Source organism: Fukomys damarensis, unplaced genomic scaffold (genome assembly GCF_012274545.1).
Source record: "Fukomys damarensis isolate Sample0158 unplaced genomic scaffold, DMR_v1.0_HiC HiC_scaffold_25, whole genome shotgun sequence".
Lineage (NCBI taxonomy): Eukaryota > Metazoa > Chordata > Mammalia > Rodentia > Bathyergidae > Fukomys > Fukomys damarensis.
In genome coordinates this window covers 3227870-3242908 of record NW_022900937.1, presented here as the reverse complement: position 1 = coordinate 3242908, position 15039 = coordinate 3227870, and the positions used below count along the sequence as shown (strand labels likewise).

The window sequence follows — 15039 nt, the reverse complement described above, 5'->3', positions numbered from 1 at the left end:
TCGAAATCCCAACAGTTTATTTCATGGAACTAGAGAAAACAATCCAAAAATTCATTTGTAATCAAAAGAGACCTAGAATAGCAAAAGCAATTCTAGGCAACAAAGACATGGCAAAAGATATCACAATCCCTAGCTTGAAACTATACTACAAAGGCATCGTGATAGAAAAAACATGATACTGGCAAAGAAATAGACCCAAGGATCAATGGAATAGATTAGAAGATGCAGAAACATCTCCGGACATACTCTGCTACTTCATCTTTGACAAAGGAGCCAAACACTCTCTCTGGAGGAAAGATAGCCTCTTTAATAAATGGTGTTGGGAAAACTGGATTTCAACTTGTCAAAGATTAAAACTAGACCCGTATCTTTCGCCATGCAGTAAACTAAAATCCAACTGGATTAAAGATATAAATATTAAAACAGAAACACTAAACTTGATGGAGGATAAGTTAGGTAGAACTCTTGAAGATAATTGGCATGGAAAAGACTTTATGAACAAATCCTCAGTAGCACAAGAATTAGCATAAAGAATTAATTGGCATTTCATCTTTTTAAAAAGTTTCTGCCAGAGAAATCACAAGCAGAGCTAAGAGACAACCTAAAATGTGGGAAAAATTTTTTACCAGATGTTTCTCAAAGCTCTACTATCTAGAATATATAAAGAACTTTAAAAAAAAATCAGACCTCCAAGTATGAAGACCCAATTAAAAAACGGACATCTTAAATGAATAGACATTTCTCAGACAAAGAAGTAAATGCAGCAAAAACCATATGAAAAAATGTTAAACATCACTGGTTATTCCAGAGATGCAGATGAAAACAACACTGAGATTCCATCTCATCCCATTAAGAATGGCTGCTATCAAGAAATCAACCAACAGCCTATAATTCCAGAACTCAGGAGACTGAGGCAGGAAGATTGCTGTGAGTTCGAGACCAGCCTGGGCTACATAGTGAGTTCCAGGTCAGTCTCAACTACATAATGAGACCCCGTCTCAAAAAAACAAAAGAAGAAATAAAAAGAAAAAGAAATCAACAACAAATGCTGGAGGGGTTGTGAAGGGGTTGTGAAGAGATAGGAACACTTCTTCATTGTTGGTGGGAGTGCAGACTGGTGCAACTACTGTGGAAATCAATGTGGAGATACTTCAAATAACTAGGATTAGAAGTCCAATTTGACCTAGATATTTCTCTGCTGGGTATCTTCCCAGAATAATTAAAAGAATCATACCACAGTGATATATATGCACCCATGTTTACAGTGGCACAGTTTGTAATAGCTAACACTTGAAAAACAGCCCAACTGCCCATCAGTTGGAGACTGGATAAAGATGTGGTTTCTTTATAAAATGGAATACTACTTAGCCATAAATAATGAGAACCTAGAGATATTTATAGCTTAGTGGATGCACACTGAGGCCATACTCAAGTGAAATTGATGTTACACATATATAAATACCGAATAGTTTCTCTGTGTGAAAAAGCAAAAGTGTAAATAAGGATTAAAATGTATAATTGATATTGTGTAACAGGAGGAAAAGTCTAAAAGAGTAGAGGAAGTGGGAGGGGTAAGGGAAAGATAAAAAGAGAAAAAAATATGTGAAAAGGAAAAACATGAAAACAATGCCTTTGTAAACAGGGAAGGTTGGATGGGCTGAGGGGAGGGCTGGGGAATGGGGAAAAATAAGAACCTGATTAAGTCATGTAAAGGTACAAGATCCCAATGATGAATGTAACTATGCTATATACCTAAACTGTACCAATAAATTTAATAAAGATAAAAAATCTTAATGCCTGCTCATAGGATTTAATATATGAATTGTATATTTGAAGTCAAGTGAAAACTAGCCCACTTACATATACATAAAAAGAATAAAATCTAGGTAGCTATGTTTGAGGGAAGATCACTGAGGTATTCATCAAGGAAATCTTTAGTCAATCATTTAAAAAAGCAACACTTGCAAAAAAATGCTGGCAAAAGAAACAATGGAATACTGTTAAATATAGCATACATATTTTCATCTAAAATTCTTCATTCTGCTCAATTTCAAGAAGAATAAAATGGTTCACATTAGTCTGAAAGCTTTTTAAGGCCTATGTCTGGCTACGTCGCAGAAAGAAGCAAAAGGAATGTTGCAGTTGATTAAGGTATGGACAAAGGTATAGACAAATGAAATGTTTGTTTTACTCCATAAAATGAAACAAAATAATTATTTTATGTGAAGGTCTCTGCACTTAAAAGACAGAAAGGAAATGCAGTGATTACTGAAGCCGATCAGCATCATTATCCAGCATCCCTTGCCAGAGAATGTGTCCGGCTTAGATTTCGGTTTCATTCTATCTCTGAGGTCATTAATACAATCGAGGTCTCACACCTCAGGCATTCCACTGTTGTGTCCTTTTGCTAATATAAGTGTTTCACAAAATACTCCCTCTTACCTCTAGATATTTTATATAAAAGTTTATCTGACCAAACTACTCCATAGGGACAGATTTACTAATACTATTTTTATATTAAAGAAAAAATGTACAAATTTAAGGTGATATAAAACAGGCAGTCATTATTCCTCAATATTTAACACTTCTTTTTCTTACTTGCTCAGTCTAAGCTTTAGCTATTAACTCCGGGACATAATCACAGCACTGTCCAAGGGGAATATCACCCACAAATCAACCACAGTTTACAAAATAAGTGATTTCTTAAATTGGCCTATCTTAGTAAAAATTTTTAAAAGTTCCTGAGTTTAATTCTGCACATTAACTCTTAGAGATTTAAAGTATGACAGAGAACATTGAAAAGGGGTGTCTGATTAGAAAATATAAAAAAGAGCATTTACAAATTGTAACGAGTTTGCTGTTTCCATGCCAACTTCTGCTGAATCTAGAGAGCATTAAAATAATTTCGCACAAATTTTTCTTTGTTTCCCTTTCAGAACTAAATGAGGAGTGGGCTCATTGAGGCTGGAAAGAAAAGCAAGGGTTAAATAAATAAGAACATCAAATTAATACCCAGACCTAAATGTTTTAGCAGAGCCAGAGAATCTACTTAATCATTCAAGTCAAAAAGGCTAATAGAATAACCTGTCTTGGTGAAGATGTTTTAAAGATGCTATCAGCTCTGGACAGTCCCAGCTGTTAGGAAAATTTCCTTTGAATACACTGGAAGGATAAAGAAATTCTGCAGTCCAGCGCGGCTCCTGGGTGGCTTTACTGAAACTGGGAGAGCTCAGGACTCATTTAAAGCCAGCTGTTGGCTGATGATGCTGAAACTGATAACCACTAAATCTCCTTTTTATCAGGGCTCCGTAGCACTTGGCAAAGTGACCAAGGCCACCTGACTGGAAGATTAATACGGAATCAAAAGATAACCTCATGATGCCTATACATTTTGTTGCCTAAGTTTGCTTAATAAATTTGCCATAATTTCTGAACTATACAATGTCCTAATTTAAAATGGCTAGGATTTTTTTTTTTTTTTGAGACAGGGTCTCACTATGTAGTTGAGACTGACCCGGAACTCACTATGTAGCCCAGGCTGATCTTGAACTCACAGCGATTCTGCTGCCTCAGCCTCCTGAGTGTGGGATTACAGGCATGTGCCACCATGCTCGGCATGGCTTGGCTTATTTTTAAGGCAATGTTTTTAAGTGACTAATGTAGAGGAAAAAAAAAAGAAAGGAGCTGTCATCACGGAAGCCCAGCCTACCCCTCCACCCTGGAGCTGTGACTCGTGATAAGGACAGAGGCCCTCATAAACCAGGCAGAGAGCCTACTTTGATGGAGAGAGACGAGGCAGCAGGAGGGGTGCGGGGAAGAAAGAAAGACGCCTCCATAGTCCTGAGTCGTTCATACTTGGCAACAAGGATCTATTTATCAATCAAGAAATGTAATTCGGTGTTCTGCGAGGGAGGTTCAGGGTAAAGGAAGAACAAACAAAACGCCTGGCTTTATGAGCAGTAGAAAACAGGCTTTGTTCATCTGGTTATCCTGACAACCTAACAGCAAGCGTAACCAGGGTCTGGATGTGCAATCTTCAACCTCTGCCATCGAGCTGAGGGGTGAAGGCTGTAGTGGAAGAGGTGCCTGGGGGATTTTCACTCCTCAGCTGACTGCCAACGTCACCCGCCTCCCCAGGTTCCAGAGCAGGAGTGTCCAGCCCGTGGGCTGTGGGCCATGTGTCCTTATAAAAAAAATATTAAAAACATCATGTATTTTACATGCAGCCCAGTATGAGTCCTCTTCACTCCGCGTGGCCCAGGCAAGCCAACGCGCTGGACACCACGCCCAGGGCACTCCCAAGTGATGTATATCTGTTCATTCGCTTCGTGGATGTCTGATGGTGCAAGGGTGATCAAAAATATGTTTGGGCTGGGGTATTTAGCTCAGGGGTGCTGCTGCCTGCCTTGCAAGCACAAGGTCCTGAGTTCGATCCCCAGTACCAAAAAAGAAAGCTAAATGGTGTAATTTTAAAAATATTTTGACAGCAAAAACACATATTGCCAAGAAGTCACTCACTCACAGGAGTGCTTGTGATGATAAATGACAGAATATATAAAAATGTAATCCATAGGAACCTAGGTTCAAATCCTGCTGATTGGTATCCTTGACAAAAATATTGAAGTTTTCTAAGTCTTGGTTTCCTCATCTACAAAATGGGAATAATGAAAGTATCACATAGGGTTACTGAAGTCAGCTACATCTTCCTATCATTGCTGGCATTAAGAGCTCAATGAAATTGTTTATTATTATTTACTCATTACTAACCACAGACATCACCACAACCTGTCATCACGTTGACGTCGATGACGTTTTGGCACCTGCCTCACTGGTACGGAAGCCGCCAGGTCCCTTGGAAACATCACAAACGGAAAGGCCAGTGAGCTGGACCTGAACCCTACTACCACCACGTACGAACTGGGCACTGGGAAAGCCACGTCTCCCCAGACCCCTCTCGGAAACACTGGACTCATCAGCCAGGGTTTGTTACATCCTCGGTGCAGGCTCCTCACACCTATCTCACCAGACCTTTTTACACCCATCGTGACACAGTGGTGGGCTGGGAGTTTGATCCTCGATTCCCGCCTGCGTGGGCGGTCACTTCACTCTCTGTTTCCGTGCCTCCTGTTTTTCTTTTCTGATGCACTGAGCTATTTAGGGCCTTGGGATGCAGTGTGAAACATACCTAGAAAGGTGTTCCAGAAGAAAAATGATAAGACTAAGCGGTTAGCAACTCCAATCATTACTGAAGTCTGATTTCCTAGGCCATCTCCCACTTGGTCCGGGGATCGCCTACCACTGTCTGACAGCAGGCCGCCCGATCTCCACGTCAACACGAGGTAAAATCATGGTGACTACGCTTTGCCCTGCAAACCTATGTGGATGTAGAGAAGAAAGGCAAGAGCTGGGGCTCGGTGACAACACAGATAGAGCCCATCTCGATCTCACGGCCTGAAGACCTAACTGTGTAGGTGCAACGTGTATAAAAACAAATCAAAGGTGTGCAGGAGATCTGTACCAGAGTCCTAATGCCAGGGTGCCTTCATCTGTGAAAATCTAACACTCCGTGCTTCACACAGTACCACCAACTGCTAGTTATGACTGTTGTACCTAAAATTGTAAGCTTGAAATTGCTTCAAAGTATCCCGAGATAGCTAATGCCAAAAAAGCTCACAATATTCAAAGGTGGTCAACTTTCCTATCATTTACCCTCCAACTTCATGCAGTGTGATTTCCACTCTTCCTTAGCAAAAAGCGCTTCCAAAACATCCCAGAGCTCCAAAATACTAAACCCAAAGCTTTTCACAGACCTCACTGGTGTGGCTTTCTCTTTATTGAGAGTACACTGTTGACAACCTTGTTCATTGGTCCTTAAGATGCTTTTATCCATGCACTGCCAAGACCTGGCTGTCCCTCTCCCAGCTGACATCACATCCTATCCTATTCCCTGAACGTGGCTACTTCTAAGGGGCCAATCCCAGGCCTCTCCTCACCTTCCTCGTTCTTCACCATTTCTCTGACTCTGTGGTCTCCTTTCTCACTGGACAGCTTGTCTACCCAACTGTCACCACCTCAAAACCCGGTCTCATGTTTCTCTTTGCTCCCTATTCCAGTGACCACCTCATCAGAATCACGAGTTCCACAGAACTCAAATCCCACTCATCATTTATCCCCAGACTTTCTCCTGACCCATTTTATCAAGTATCAAGCCAGGAACTTCAGCCCTAGCTGGAACTTTTTCAACTGTGGCTCTTACACCCAGTGAATGCCAAGATTTGTGCTGAATTTTCACATCTTTATCTTTCAGCCTTACTACACTTTTAAAAGAACTTCAACCAGGCTCCCCTCCATGCGTGGGCACCAGTCCTAGACACAAATCTAACAGACTGGGCCCAAATCCCGCCTTCTGCTCCAAGGTCTCCTGCTTGTCTTCCACTAGGGGCCATCCCTGGTTTCTTCTGTGAACCCCGGGTCTTGCTTGCCACCTTGGGCAAACCCATTAGGGAGACGACCCCACTTTCTTTTTCCACTCCTTGTCTCTTTCAGCTTTGGATGCATGCAAGACACAGATTGACAGAGAGACGTGAGCAGAAGTCTGCTATGAAATTATGGGGGAAAAAAGATCCCATTTTCTTGACCTTTCATCCTCCTTGCTCCTACAGACATAGAGGCAATGACTGAACTGAAGACGCCTTCTGGCCAACATGAAATAATGGCCAAAAGAATATAATCACAAATATCCTTGAAAGAAAAAAATTAGAAAAATAGCACCATCAAATGTGTTCTCCAAACTTGTGTAAGAAAAACTCAGGGTTCAGAGCCAGAATGACGCCCATGTGTGCAGAGTTGGGGCTTTTTGAAGGTGAGTGCATCACAAGGCCCTGTAGCTGAACACAGTACTAGGAGGTGGGGCCTGGCTGGAAGTGGCGGTCACAGGGGTGTGACAGAAGGGTGCATCTCCTTTCCTGACTCCTCCCCTCTCTCTCTCTGCTCCCCGGTCGCCATGATGTGAGCAGTCTTCTTCCACCAGAGCCCTGTGTGATGCTGTTTCTGCTCTGGAGCCAACATATGTGGTCTCTGAGTCTTTGCTTTCCCAATTTCGTCCTTCAATGATCACTACAACAAACAGGTTTGTATACAGGACATTTGATGGTGCACATCATGTGACACAAACACAGCCCCACAGCCGGGGGTGATGCACAGAAAATGATGTCCTCAGGATGCCTTACTGGCTCCTGATTGCCCACCACAAAAGAAATTAAAAAATGCATATGCCATATATCACGTCAGTAAAAAGTTCAGCCTCTTTATTTTTTTAATATTTAACCTATGTCCTTGGCAAATGGAATGTTATTGTTCTTTATATGAATCATTCTATTTTCTATTTGTGTAATACTTTTTATGCTCTATTCTTTCCCTGGAATCAGTAATGTTTTCCTCTTCACTTTGACTTCAGAAGCTAACTCAAATCCTAGGGTCACCTCTTCTAAGGTCTCCAGTGATAACTCAAATGGCAGAGATTTCAGGGTCCCTTGGTATAGCTGTTTATGGCATGTGACACATGACTACAGTTTCCTTCCTGAGGCGCCCATGTGCTTCCTGTGGACAGTGGGGATATAATAATATTTATACATCTATTTGACAAACACCAAGCGCTTCCCAGTCTAGGTGCAGACAAGGCATGTCACGTCCTTCTGATGGAGCCAGTGCTCCAAAAGGGGAGCGTCAAATGTTTCCAGACAACAAGCAAGGAAATGAAGGAAGCAAAGAGGGTCATCTCAGATCAGTTTGGGCAGAGAGGAAGTTCTCCCTAGGAGCTGATATGTGAGCTGCTGTCACAAGGAGAACCACCACCAACCCCAAGGCGACCAGAATGGGGCCAAGATGTGGATGGAGCATGGGCACAGGGGGTGGGGAAAGAGGGGCAGAGGTGAAGAGGCTGACCTTGCTGGTCCACGGAGGCCAAGCACAGTGGCTAGGATTTCACGCTCTCGTTTTAAACAGAGTAACACGACCTAATTTACAATGTAAAATGATCTCTCTGGCCGCTGTGGAGAAAATGGATTACACAGGGTCAAGGGTAGAAGCAGGAAGCTGAATTGGAAGACGCCAAGAGTGTGAGGTAACAGAAGGTTGAATTTGGCAGCCACAGAGGAGAAAGAGAAACAAGTGGAGACAGTAGTGTCTTTCGTATTTCAGACTTGGCGTGACAATCCTCAAATCCATTCTTATGTATATCTGGTCCTTCAAAATAGTTTTTCTAGTTTTAATTTCAGTGTTCTCTTTCAGCTTTTCCCGTTTTGATCACATAGTATGACAAATTCTTTGATATGTAGGGAGTCAAAGAAAAAAGAAAGTATAGTAGGCAACAGGGAGCCAATGAAGAATTTTGAGCACATTATAATCAAGTAAACGGACGGGGTCCCACAGGGGAAGGTCACCCAACAAAGGGCCGAAATGCTGGAGTTTGGAAGTCATAATGCTAACCGCAAGAAGCAATCGATCACACGGAATAGACGTCCGGATGTGGCATTTACAATCTATGGTGCACACATTTGATTTTTGTTTACTCATTCATTTGTCCACTGCCTGTTTTTAGAAATAAAGTTCTTTCTGGAAGAAAATATACAGTTGGATAAAAATAGTGTTCAAATAAAAAGATCTACACTTCAAAAGAAAGACAGCCAACATCTGCTGGGATTCTGTACCTAAAAGGCAGCTGTTTCATTTTCACTAGAATCCATGGCTTCCTCATTTCTATCTTACTTCTGCTTTTCTAGAAATATAAAATCTTAAGTGTCTTTATATGACAAAATTTCCCAATAAGCCAGCTTATACTATTTTCTCTGAAAGGAATGTTTATAGAACTCTGGAGTGCTGAGAACCTTACATGGGAATCTGGGAGAAGATGAAGAATTCTCTTTCCATGCACCTTCTAGAACATTCACCCCGAAAGACACATCCGAGAATTGAATCAGAGTTCCTTCAATACAACGGTAAAACAGGGAGAAAGCAGGATCCATTTACCGCCCCCCCGCCCAAATGCTGAATGTCCCGCGAATCATGTGAAACTTGGCCTGGTCAGTGTGAAAACACTGCAATCTGTTTGAAGGGCAGTCTGGGTTTGACAAAGTAGTTCATGAACTTTTGGCCAAGCTTCAAGGAACCTGGTCCAAGTCTTCATTTGTAATGCAACATGAAACCAGGTGAATTTCAGACGGTTTCGGGTATCCTCCTGAACACTCGGCCTTGCTTTCCAATTCATCATCACTTTTCACGACGATGAAAGCCAATGCACCTTTGTGAAAACAAGGGCTGTGTGAGCACTGATGACAGCCAGGCTGTGAGCCAGCCTTTCCTTCCTTTGCCAAAAGAAGATTTCGCCGAATGGAAACTGTTTCCCTCTTACCTGGAAAGGGCAAGCTGAGTGATTTCGATACCGTGTGTGGAAAGAAACGCAACTCAGTGCGGGGAGGAGACCTACAGAGAAGTGGCTGCAGTCTCCTCATTTAAGGCTCTGGGTTTTATTTCGTTACATCCATGACAGCAGATGGCACGATATTTAATTTCCTTGACTTAAGATGGGTTTTTAGCTTGATGCTAGTCATCAACTAGAATAATCACCATGAGAAACCGAATGCTCAGGTGGGATCCTCACTTCTGTATGAAGAAGAGAAAGACAAGAAATACAGCACCATCTTTAACTGCTTTAAGACACATGAGATAAGGCAAGAACCTTTCAAGTGGGCATGGACTGAATCGTCTGCAAAAAGAAAAGAGAATCTCTACGCAGTACAAACGCGTGCAACGGTTAAGCATGGTGCCTTTTACGTAAAGGCCTCTCCCCTTCTGTTTCAACCTGAAAGTTTTCAATGTGCTTTTTCACTGTACAAAATTACTCTCTTCAGCCAATTACTCGCTGTTGTGCATAGTGACATGAGAAAATTGAAAGGTATGTCTCAACAGAGCCACTACATCATTGGAACAGTATGTCTGAACATCCGGGTAATCAGGCGCAGATGCGCAGCGGCGGACTTGGCACCACCAAGGTAACAACAAAGGAATCGGGTTGGGCTGTAACGGTTTAAAGGGCTGCGCTGGGGAAGAACAAAAGAATGCCCCTCCTCTCACAATGCCGAGTCATGCTACACCTTCTATCTGCTTCACAAATACACACACACACAAAAAAAACAAGAAATGCAGATGAGTATTATTCAAACCTATGATGAAGAACAATATAAGGAATGCATTAATATTTTTATCTATAATAAAACATACTTATGCAATAGCACGTAAAGTTCAACTGCAGGAAAATGTTGGGTCCAAGAGAACACCACATGGCTTTAATGTTGCAAAACAGTGCATGCAAATCTGAAGGGCCTGGGAGTGGTTGGGGAGGTGGATACTGGTGACTGTGAGGGGTGATCCTGGCCCTTGGTCAGTTGGTCTAATGATTGTAGCATGCTCTCTTCACAGGCATCACGTTAAGACAATGCAGGAAATACACATATTAGTTATTACTGAGCCTTTATGCCTTACAAGAGCCATGGGATTTTAATCAACCATTGCTAAATAATGCAGCACAAGGGCAGTTATGAGGCTGGGGTACTTCCATTTAATACATTCAGAGCTGCAAACTAATTCTCTGCCCGGGATAGGAAAAGTACAACTTACCCGAGGTCCCTGATCACCTTGTTCTCCCTGGAACACAGGAAGGTAAGATAACAGCTTTAGCCAAAGTCTACATGTGATGCTTATTTAAAAGGTCAAAATATAACACAGTATAGGTTATGCCCATAAGGGTCTCTAACAACTTCATTATGTTCTGCCATCCATTTTCTTACCTTATCACCTTTTGGACCAGGAGGGCCCTGAAAAAAGAGAGAGAGAGAGAAAAAAAATTTAATTAAAAAATTACAGCTCAGATAGACCCACAAGGTCAACTGAAAAATTTATAGCAAGGCACAGGTTTCTGAAAGAGTTCTGGTTTCCAAAATGTAATCATACTACTATTAGAATACAAAAATGGCAATCTGTGTGACCATCTACAGATGTAACATACACACGTATTTTGTCACAGGTACAGAATATGCTGAAGAGATTTTCACCAGCTGAACACAACTGTGCAAATACAACCCTTCCGAGAACCAGAACACTACCAGCGGGTCAGAAGCTCCTGTTGGGACGTGTCCCGGTCCTGGCCTCCACAGCGGGAACCACAATGACCCCTGGCAGTGTGGACTGGTTTACTGGTGCATCTACTTTTCCTCTCTGTACGGATGATCATCCAGTGTATACATCAGGCCTCTTCTGCTCACTAGGTGTGAGTCCTACCCATGATTCTGTGTGTAGTTGTTCACGGCTCCTTTACAACATTCCATTGCATTAATGTACTATAGTTTATTCACCTCCTTCATGGCCATTCATTTCCCGAAGTTTCTAGAGTCTTGGTTACCACAAATAGGGCTGCATTGAAAACCCAAGTACATGCGTTTTAGAGAAAACCTGTATGCGGGTCTGTTGTGTGCATACCTAGCAGTGAAACTGTGAGGTAACAGAGTACACATACAACTTGGTAGGTATCAGCAAATAGTTTTCCAAAATGGTTCCTACAATTCACACCCTCTTCTACAGTGTGTAACAAATGATCTCTATACTTGGTATTTTCTGTTTTTAAATTTTACTTGTTATGCTGGGGGTGTGGTACTTCCTCACACTTAGTCTGTTTTTCCAGGGTTATTAAGTTGAATCCCCTTTAATACACTTACTGGCCTTTTGAATCTTCTTTTGCAATGAATCCCCTTTAACACACTTACTGGCCTTTTGAATCTTCTTTTGCAAATCATCTACATCTTTTGCTTTTGTTGTGCCGAGGTGTCCTGCTGATTTGCTGGAGTTATACATCACATACACACGTACGTATGCATACAGACGGAGAGGGAGAGGTTTTCACTCATGCTGAATGGATCTTCAGCCCACTACATTTATGGCGAACACATTTTCCCATTCTGTACCATCTTTACATTGTCTTAAGGTGTTTGTAGTAAACCAGTTCTTGATTTTAATTAAACTCAATACAACATTTTTTTCTTGGTAAGGTTATCCTTTTTTGGGGTTCCACTTAAATCTTGGCCTACTCCAACATCATGATGAGACTCTTCTATGTTTATTCTAAAAGCTACAAACTTTATTATTTTATCTTTTATTTGGATCTTAATTGAGAACTGGATTTGTTATTATGGGAAATAAAAGTGAAGATGCTTTTGCTTCCCAATTTGAATGTCAAATTAACCAAGAACCACTTGTCTTTTCCTCATTGTGGCACTGTACTACCTTGGTCATAGATCAGGTGGCTGTGTGTGTGTGCATTCAAAGAAAGATATTTCTATTTTTCTAGGTATCTACTTATTTTTCCAACTATGTTGACATTTTCTTTACCTTTGAATAAAAATACTGGCAAGAATAACTGCTTCCAAGGGTCTCAATTACATTGTCTCTCTTAGTACTTCAACATGAAGTCATGTTCTGTGGTTTAGCCCTATCTAAAAAACTGGAACACTTCTACGTCAGCCGTAATCTCTCCACTCCACTCTCAGCAGGGCTGGGAGAAAAGGACCAGTCAAAACAGGAAGTGAAGCCACAGTGCTAATAGGCTGCCCTTTGGGTTAGGTCCCGACAGAGACTGCTGGGTCCCTGCAGGTGGGGACTTGGCAGTGCTGCACCTACTGAAACACCTTCTTCTGTCTCAGCCACAGAATGCACCAAACTCCATTCTCAGGGGTTGCTTTTCTAGGAAGAGTTGTGATGCTATCACGGAGTTAGTGACAACAACAACAACATGACTGATATTGTGTGCATTTTACCACTGACAAAGACTTGTACCTGTTCCTACACCCAACCTTCCCTGCAGTGCAGTGCAGTGAGGAAAGTATTATGATAACCCTCTAAGGGAGGCCAGAAACAAACCTCGAACCTTATCTATTTGAGGCCTTTTGGGAGTGCATTGGCCAGGACTTGAACCCAGGCTGTGTGACTTGAAACGCTGTGGTTTGGATACCGAGAGTTGGGACACAGATGTGGGACAGGACTATCAAGAGTCAGGCCCACATGTCTGGTTCCCGCCCTCACTGTGCCTGCTGAAATGCCGCGGATGTTACGGTGTCACGGGCGGCCTGACCCAAGTCCTCAGGTTTCAGATGAGGGTAGAGGAGGAGGGGAGCAGGCTGGAGAGGGGCTGAGAAAACAAACCCCCTCTCCCGCCCCAGCCATTTGCCGCTGCACTACCTTGGTCACAGATGAAGTGTCCTAAGAAAAAGCGAAGCTAAGAAAATTATGTTTCCATGTTTTCAGTAAAGTTTTACTTTAGTAATGTTTTCAGCCAATCAAATGGTGAGGAACGAGGACAGTCTGTGAGCCTACCACTGGAAAACTGAGTTTAAGTAGTTTATTTGGTTATCGTAACACAAACACACACAGACACACTCACACACATGCACACTCAATAATGAAATCTAAGCAGTATTTTTTGGTAGGGCAAAAGAAAGCCAAGGGGAAGAATTAATGAGATGACATCTACCATCAAAATTTTAAGCAATACAATGGAGATTCCAACCTTGATTTAAGGAGCAAGCTGCTGAACTCTACTTTGAGTTTTACATACATTTGCCGAATGTCTACAAAACATCCAACAGGTTCAAGTGCAGGACATGGTAGAGACGTTGATACACACAGATACATTCCCGGTCCTTAGGTCAAAGACTTCGCTAGTGCTACAAAGAAAGGGCTCCCCAAAAATCCAGCTACTTTAAGGCCAGCTGCTACTGTTAACCTCTTTCAGCCTTTGTACTCTCTTTCCCCGCAAAAGGTCCTTCCTGCCTTTTCTTCCTGCCTTTGGTGCTCAGACCTCAGAGGCTGAGGCCTCTCTGGGTGCTCTGGGAGTGACACGGCACGCAGAGGTCACAGTCTTTCTGAAATCTGTCCACAGCACAAAACAAAGTCCAGTTGCGATGCTCAAGCCAGCAAGGCTCCTGCACACACAGGAGAATCTGTACTGCAGCCAGGTGCGGGGGTTTCTGAGCAGACAGGGTGGCAACTGACACCCGCCAGCTGAGACCAGAGCAGAGCCCGGGCAGACTCCTCTCACAGCTGCGCCCCGGAGCAACAGCAGGGGTGTTCTTCTGACTCACTGAAACCCCACTCTTCTTTCTAAATTGGACTTCTGTGCTGAAAACCCCAGTGTGCTTTTTTAGAACAAAGTGGGCCACCTTGGAGAACGGTATTTCAAAATCCGGAAAATCTGGGAGCCACGGGTCTTTTCTAAGTCAAAATATTAACAAAGGAAAGAAAGTTTCTTTTATGATTAGCCTTTAACATTAAGGTTGGGTCCTGATTTTAATTCTCTCTTGTCTTCTGAGTTAAAAACACAACTCATTAGATTTAACAGGCTGGCAAACAAACCAATTAATGACCGTAATTACTGGAGGCACAGAATATTTATAGATGGTGTTTTGTTACACCTGTACCAAGTGTAATAATGTAACATTCAGTAGACACATTTGTTTCTCAGGAAACTGTGTCTCTGGCTCACCAGTAACTATAAGAGGGTGAAACCATCTCTACAGCTAGGTTGAGGTCAGTATGGAAATAAAAGAGGCATAAAACTGTGACTCAACTTTATGTAGGGCCACTGATCTGGTCTGGTCTAGAATGTTGGAGCATGATCATTTATAAGATCTACTTTAGTAAGTAAAAATATTTGAAATGATCTTTTAAAGCAGTTTCATGTAATAGGCCTCAGTTACATAAATATTTAAAGGTGCTAAGACAGTTTCTTAGTGTTAGTTGAAATATTTCTGTTAGATCACTTCTGTTATGAATGGATTACCAAACTCGGTAAATTTCAGGGACAAATCTTCTAACTAGGGAGGCCCTGTTCAATATTTAAATTCAGAATTTACAGTCACTGCTTTGGGTCCAAGCCCTTAAGGTGGGTCTTGGCCTACATTTTTCTGACCAAATAATTAAAGTTTTAGTTCTTTT

At 42.0% G+C, this 15039-nt stretch overlaps 1 protein-coding gene across 1 annotated transcript in view; it reads right to left on the bottom strand.

Moving 5' to 3' along the window:
- The window catches only part of Col25a1 (collagen type XXV alpha 1 chain), a 408120-nt gene that overhangs the window by 127885 nt on the left and 265196 nt on the right, over positions 1-15039 (bottom strand). The window contains exons 12-13 of the mRNA XM_033755992.1: positions 10845-10871; positions 10675-10701 (exon numbers count right to left, since the gene is read on the bottom strand). Coding sequence (XP_033611883.1) covers positions 10675-10701; positions 10845-10871 — 54 coding nt within the window. The remainder of the gene's footprint in view (positions 1-10674; positions 10702-10844; positions 10872-15039) is intronic.